The sequence below is a fragment of the Lates calcarifer genome, unplaced genomic scaffold (genome assembly GCF_001640805.2).
Source record: "Lates calcarifer isolate ASB-BC8 unplaced genomic scaffold, TLL_Latcal_v3 _unitig_5776_quiver_344, whole genome shotgun sequence".
In the NCBI taxonomy this organism is placed as follows: domain Eukaryota; kingdom Metazoa; phylum Chordata; class Actinopteri; family Centropomidae; genus Lates; species Lates calcarifer.
The window spans coordinates 174,104-181,830 of record NW_026117718.1 but is presented as its reverse complement, the minus strand read 5'-3'; the positions used below and the strand labels follow the sequence as shown (position 1 = coordinate 181,830).

Sequence of the window (7,727 nt, the reverse complement as noted above, 5' to 3'; positions counted from 1 at the left end):
ACTATGTTGTCTTGGATGGGCTGCATATGAAACCACACACTGAGTTTTTGGGACCAACAATATATTTTTATCATGAAAGAAAACACACAAGGACATAGGTTCTGATGCATTGGGAGTTACTATAGACCTGCTGAGCCAGTGCTTCAAGCAAAAAAGAAAATCTACATCATTATAGTGCTGTGACTGCACTTTATGTTTGTCAGTAGTATTTTGTGAGCAAGAGAGATTGACATCATTGGTGACTGAACAGATGATGGAACAAAATATCTGCTTCAGCTGACAGGCTAAGGAGATGCTGGTGTGGACAGTGAGACTCTAGAGGAGGTCTAGATACTCTGTGTAATATTTACTCAACAATTCCCACCATGAGCAGCACTAGGCAGCAGTGGAGACAAAAAACTTCATTTAAGAGGCAGAAACCTCCAGCAGAACCAGACCAAAAATTAAGAATTAAAAGCTATTAGTTCGGCAACATGTCAGTCACTGCTTCCTCTTAATGGACAGTCAGTGACTGTGCCCTGCTTTTAATTTTTGCATTATGAGCCTGAGCCTGAATTAAAAGACAACTGATACATTTGATGAACATCACAATACAACTTCATTTTGTGTTACATTTTGTTTTTGTGTTCATCCTGCTGTTCATCCTATACAGCAGGATAATGAACACATACAGTTGTAGCTTGGTGCTAATAACAAGTCAGTATCACAACCTGTACTGGCTGGTAGTTAGTAATTCAACATATACATACATGTATATTGTATTGCATTGATTTGTACAGATGTCAATCTATTTTCTGTTTCTTCTTCCAGATGTTCATTGGTCATCATGAACCTGACCTCCAGCTCTACTCCTATCCACTTCCTTAGCAACAGTATGAGAGACCAGTCTGGTTTCAAATTTGTATCCTAAGAAATCTGTAGAGGGATGTGATCTGGGTTGTGGCTTTTTTAAATGCATGTTTCTCCACTTCTTTAGGTGGCTCTTACCAGGAGTTGGCCATATTATCTGACAGTGTTGGTGAGTGGCAGCATAATGTCAGTCATGTCTCAAGACAAGGACGAAACTTCACTGATTCATCCTTCAACAGGACATTAATACTGCCAGCAGAGGGCTTTGACCCACTGGGAGGACATACTATCTGGCAGGTAACAATCACCTGTGCTTTTACCAAAGCCAACAGTCACTGTTGTTACTGGTAAATCTTTTCTTACTGCATCAGTGCTTAGCTATACTCTACACTATAACGATGAATAAACCATCAACAACCATTAAAATACATTTTATAATTGATCATCTGACTCACTATATTTTGTCACATGAATGTGTCACCTGTGATGAAACATGTCTACACTCTAGGTTAAACGCACTCCAGAACAGAACCTGATCTTTTTTCAAATGGTTGAATTAAAAAAAAAAATGAAATACAAACCTCTGTTTGTGCTAGCATTCACTAGAAGCTTTCACAGCTGGTAAAGGTCTGCAGCTGATATTCTTATGCATAACTGTGTTCCAGTTTTGAAGTCCAAATCCCAAAAAGTCACTGTATCTAGCAGTCCAGATAATTTCAGTTTGATAAGGCTAATATTTACACCTCTGCCACCATCCCAATACAATAACATTTACTGCTCAGAGGCATTTTCAGTTTCAAGAAACAATGTTCTATTAAGGTAGCCTCCAAAATTATACAATGTCATGCAGCTCAGTTTTTTGAAAGCCAGCATTGTCCTCACTTGATTTCCAGGGCATGAACAGTAAGAGTGTCATACACATGGAAATGTACTTAATTATCCTCTGGTTCTCTCTCTTCCCACCTCTTTATCTTCAGGTCATCATAATTGTCTTCCTCACTGGATCACTTTCTCTTGTCACTGTTGTTGGCAACATCTTAGTGTTGGTGTCATTCAAGATCAATAAGGCACTGAAGACAGTGAACAACTACTACCTCCTTAGCCTGGCATTTGCTGACCTGACCATTGGTACACTGTCAATGAACCTATATACAACCTACATCATCATGGATCAGTGGGCTCTGGGGCCAGTGGTTTGTGACTTGTGGCTTGCAATTGACTATGTGGCCAGTAACGCCTCAGTCATGAACCTTCTTGTCATCAGCTTTGACAGGTAGCAGAGCATGATGTCTTATATTATCTGATGATAAACGTCTCTGCCAGATATCGTCTTGTATTGTTGTTGCTACCTGCATGGAAAATTTATATGATGATTTTTTTTTTCTGCAAAATGAAATAGGACACCTGTGGACACTGACATCAAGTAGAGGATTAGTCTGTATGAAGTTTGTTTCCTGATGAATGTAGAGTGCTCTAATATTGAATGGATCAGAGTACTCTAATCACAAAAAGCATTCATTTCCATGTGGCATAATGGCATCATGCTGATATATGTGATAGTTACTCTCTATGTTTACAGTTGCCTACTTTCTTTCTTTGTCTTAGGTATTTCTCTGTAACCAGACCCTTGACCTACCGCGCCAAGCGTACAACCAAGCGGGCCATGACCATGATTGGATTAGCCTGGTCAATCTCTTTCATTCTGTGGGCCCCAGCTATTCTGTTCTGGCAGTATATTGTAGGAGAGCGGACAGTCCAGCCAAACGAGTGCTACATTCAGTTCTTGTCTGAGCCCATCATTACATTCTGCACTGCTATCGCTGCATTCTATTTGCCTGTGACTATAATGGCAATCCTGTTTTGGAAGATCTATCAGGAGACAGAGAAGAGAGCTAAAGATATACAAGGTCTCAAGGGATCTGGGGCAAGCAACAGTCCAAGTCAGGGTCAAAATCAAAGTAGTGGTAGTGGAAGAGCTGCTGGAGGAGAAGGTGCAACTAACAGCCAAAAGAATTCATCAGGCATGCTGCGCCAGATGAGTTCCCAAAGCTGCAGCAGCTACGAACTAAATCAGCCAGCTTCAGAGAAGAACAACAATGCCAACATACCAGGGGGAACAGGATGCGGAGGGAGGTGTGGGACTTTCTGCTTTCAGTTTTCATCACTGCTGCCAGGTCGCCATGCATCCAAGAGGTCTGTCAACACCACGTCAACTACACTGGGTGAGGCAGAGCAGAGCAGCTGTGATAGTTTTAACAACAATGAAGCTGGTGCTCCCGGGGGCCAGTCAGGCTCGGAGGAGGAAGCTGACAGTGCAGACCCATCAAGGCTTCCGAAAGGTTGGACGTAAACCTTCTAAGACCTTGTTTGCATGATACATAAATTACATAAATATACATAATGTTATGCTATCTATCTATCTATCTATCTATCTATCTAGATGGTAAGAAATCTGGGAAGGTGAAGAGAGACAAAGAGCCATCGTCATCCAGCAAAAGTCAAAGAGAGTCACAATCAAACCCTGACCAGTCACCTGCAGCCATCACCATGAAAGATGCAGCAATGGCCAAACGCTTTGCCTCTAAGGCCAAGACAGAGATTAGTAAGCGCAAGAATGAAAAAAAGGCAAATGAGAAGAAAGCAGCACGGACACTCAGTGCTATCTTGTTTGCCTTCATTATGACATGGTTACCATATAACATCATGGTGTTGGTCAACACTTTCTGTCAGGACTGTATCCCTGAGACTCTTTGGGCACTGGGATACTGGTTGTGTTACGTAAACAGCACAGTTAACCCCATGTGCTATGCTTTGTGCAACAAAACCTTTCGTACAACTTTCAGAGATATTCTGATGTGTCAGTGGAATCAAAAGAAGAACAAGTCTCATTTTCACCAAAGGAAGGCTGTGGCTTTTCGGAAGAAAGATCCAATGTAGAATACAGGGCAAATTATTGGATGGAACTTTATTTAAAGATACCCTTCCTGATCCATTTTCAGAGTTGGAGTGCAGCATATATGCCTCATCTTGCAGGGAATAATCCTGACCTGAATTTTGCTCACCCAAACTTGTTCTAGCCTTAAGTGAATTTTTACCAAGCAGAGGGGTCTAAGGCTGGTTTGTCAGTCTGACCAAGAAACTGTATCTTGACAGCTAGCTGGTCACATTTGAGATGGATATTCATAGCCCTTTGAGGATAATTCCTAATAATTTCTGTGACCAACTGATGTTGTGTTCAGCACAGGATCACAGGAAAACTACAACTTTGACACCAGTGATTTTCTATCTCAAAAATGAATAGCTGGATTTCTATCTTGTGAATATTCATGATTCTCAGTGTGTGAACTACAGTTTTTGATGGCCCCATGACTTTGTGTATAACAATTATCAACTCAATCAAAATGTAATGGACAGATTCACATGAATTTTACTGAACATTTTCATTATTGCAGAGATAAACCATTTTCATTATGGACATCCCCCTTTGGCTCATGGCAAGTGAGCCCATATCTCACAATTTAATTTAAAATTTTAGCATAACATTTGGTATATGCAAAATATTATTTAAAAAATAAATACATAAATTGTTTAATATAAAATATATATAATCTATATAAATAAGTAATCATAATAATAATATAATAATAATAATAATAATAATAAATAAAAATGCAGATATAGCAGACTCTTGTTGATACTTTGGTTGAGTCAGGAAATAATTATGTATTCAATAATCACTATTGTGGTGTTTGTATGAAGCTGCTCACAGAAATGTGACACTGTGTGACACTGACCTTATCCCATGAAAGCATCTGCTTATCTGGGGAAATACTATAGAATGGTGTAGTAATGGGAAGACACATGTCCAGTTTACAGTTGGAAAATAACCTAACACCATTACACGTCATCTTGCTAAATCACCTTGCACACTGGAAGGACTGCGTTCAGAGCAACAACAGAGTTATGGAAAATGTAGACCAAAGTACAGTGTGAGTTGCCAGTGGAAGGGGAGAAGATCAGTGAAGTTTGACATATCATCTACCATCTAATCCAAACCCATATTACAATGTAGGTAGCTTGCATGGAAGGAGATGATTACAAAGAGTAACATGCAGCATGTGAACATGCATATCAAGAATTACATTTGTCCATTTTGAAACTTCAGAAACAGCAAGTAAAATTTCCCCAAGGATTCATTAATACAAAAGCAACAACATAATGTTGTTCTCTGGTCTGTTGCTGGAACTGTTGCAACATTGTCCAACTTTAATTAACTGATTCCTTTTCACTCTGTGTTGCACTGTGGGAAAAGTAAACAGCATATTCAGAAAAGTATATAAACAAGACTTATTCTGGGTGAGTTGTGTTCAGGGTGAGGGATTGGCTAAATAACTCAAATCTGTCTGCCTCTCATCTGTTTCCACAGGCCCATGAACAGTGTTCTCCCTCTGTGTGTCCAGCAATGACTGTTTTCTGAATATCTGTAATAGCTATCCTGGAAAGAAGAAAGAAGTTTTATATATTCACAGATACATTCTATCCAGTTTCCAATTAGATTTATAGAGAACTCTCACGCAATATGAAAACAAATGAAATGAGGTCCTTTCAGCTTCATTGTACTGTTGAGGTTTCCTCCGTGTTGTTCACACCCTCACTAACTGGTCCCATGTGCCAGGCCACATCAAACACTACAGATTCAGTTCTTTCTGATCCACAACAGCTGTTTCCACGAATAACAATAATATGTAAATATTTCTAAGTGTTAAATAGTGAATACATAACACTTGAGTGTTTATTAAAGTGAGTTTTTATTAATATGAGTGTTGTGTGCAACTCAACTCTAAATCAGTGGTCACATGTTTATATGAGTTCAAGAACAATAACATTAAATGGATAACCTTCAATATATTTACCCATGATTGCTGAAAATATAAATAAATAAAGAGACAAAGGTTTTGATATTTTGCATTTCATTACTGCATCTCTGAATCATGGTCACTGTAAAAACAGTGCAACAGCATCATCCAGTGGCTTCAAGATAAACTGTTGTTAAATTGTTCAACTGTGGTACACGACAGTCATGATTTCCAAAAAAAACAAAAAACAAAACAAAACTAAACAAAACAAAAACCCCTAAATATAGTCAGTGGAGTTGTTCATATTTAAAATGGTTGACGTGTTTCTTTAATAACAATAACTCATATAATATTTGCCTTTTCTTAACAATGTGATTTGTAGAAAATGATTCCGTCACACCGAGGTTAATTTTATTATTTAGAGAGACTTACAGAGAGGTAAATATCACACAATATTGTACATCATTTTCATACTTGTTGATCTGTCCCTGGACATCAGTGTTGAGGCCTTTTGTGTGCAACTAGGTGAATATCTAAAATCATTTTCTTTGATTAAGGATCTACCAGCAGTGAAATACAGTAAGAGGAAAGAGTTTATATGGATGTGATCTACAGTTTAGGCTCTTAAAGTCTTCTGTCACCCTAGGTCAGTATTTACACAGTAATGTTATTTCCTAGATTCAGCATATTGGATTATAATTTGTGTAGGAATAGAATGCAGTTGCAAGGTCCATATTACCATCATGAATTACAGCCTAACATTGTCACTCTTGGTCTTTCTGGAATATTTAATCATATGGTAGTTAAGTTGAAAAATCTATTTCAGAGTGTTTCAGTGCCCTGCAGTTACCTGACAAATGTCTGTTTACATGTAACTGATCGATCATCAGCATTTTCAACTATCCACAACTATATTTTTGAATGAAAGGGTTATACAGTAGTGTTAGTCTGGATGTAAAAGATGTTGAGACCTTACAAACAAAATAACTGGCATGCTCATTCCAGATCTCTTCAGAGTATAATGGGTCAGGAGCCAAAAGGCATAAAAAGAGCAAAAAAGTCATCACTACTCACACACATGTATAAATACTTATATGTACTGTATGTACTTATCTATGAGTGCTAACAACCTTTTTATAGTTTAGATCTAATGTCCATTGTTAGTTGATAAAATATTTTCATGATAGCAGATTTTATGTGTTTACAACTGGTGCATTCCAGTTGTAAACACAAGCAAACAAACAAATTTCAACTGGAACGCCCCCTGAATTCGGAGTTCCATCTTGGAAAGTCAGAGATACCCCATCAACCCCAATATAACAATTTCAGATGGCTGCTACTTGTATCAATAGTAGTGAACATGTGGGGTCACAGGACCTCAGACTTAGGCCAGAACAAAAACCAGGTCCTAATCCTCACAACTTCATCTTTACTGTCTTCTAGTGTATCAGCAGAGTAAAGAAAAATGCTCAAATAAGGCCACTGGAGAGAGGCAAAGTCTGCTTCAAAAATAGTTTATTGAAATATCATAAGCTGTAACATTCAATAAACAGAGCAACCCCGGGGTGGGTCAAGTGCCAACCGACTTGAGTTTGCCAGGTTTTACAGAGAGAGAATGTCTTTTAAGTTTGTCAGATCTAGGCCTGCTGGTACATACCCTGTGCTGAATTATCTGAGAACAATATTTCTGAGCCATCAGCTCATACATATGTAATGCTGAATCATCTGGTTACAACGTTACCAAACAGCGGAGTTCAACCAAGGTTATCAACAAAAGTAGGTTAAAGTTCACAGCAGTAGGTAGGGTGCAAAAATTGCAATAATTTCAACCATTTCCAGTGTACATCATATAAGAGCATACTAAAAATACTACAGCAACCAATATATCTGATTGAAACCATGTAACAATCAATATGAGATGATTTTTAAGACTCTACAAACACTCTGATGATTTCACTGTTTATAGCAGTTCTTCTGTCTTATAGCGCCACATTAAGTCGGTCATACAGATAGTACTGTTCA

The 7,727-nt window shown here is 38.3% G+C and overlaps 1 protein-coding gene across 1 annotated transcript; it reads left to right on the top strand.

Moving 5' to 3' along the window:
- Positions 1 to 826: 826 nt before the first annotated feature.
- On the top strand, positions 827 to 3,798 carry chrm3b (cholinergic receptor, muscarinic 3b). Its single transcript, XM_051069058.1, has 5 exons — positions 827 to 872; positions 977 to 1,146; positions 1,827 to 2,122; positions 2,455 to 3,119; positions 3,290 to 3,798. Exons 1-5 carry the CDS (start codon positions 827 to 829, stop codon positions 3,784 to 3,786), a joined length of 1,674 nt encoding a protein of 557 aa, XP_050925015.1. The 3' UTR covers positions 3,787 to 3,798.
- Positions 3,799 to 7,727: the final 3,929 nt, after the last annotated feature.

What these genes read in the sequence shown, in the direction of transcription:
- chrm3b (XM_051069058.1), top strand. Translation starts at nt 827, where the DNA reads ATGAACCTGACCTCCAGCTCTACTCCTATCCACTTCCTTAGCAACA. An exon ending in TATCCACTTCCTTAGCAACA is followed by an intron (nt 873 to 976) that starts GTATGAGAGACC and finishes CCACTTCTTTAG; the next exon opens with GTGGCTCTTACCAGGAGTTG. An exon ending in GAGGACATACTATCTGGCAG is followed by an intron (nt 1,147 to 1,826) that starts GTAACAATCACC and finishes CTTTATCTTCAG; the next exon opens with GTCATCATAATTGTCTTCCT.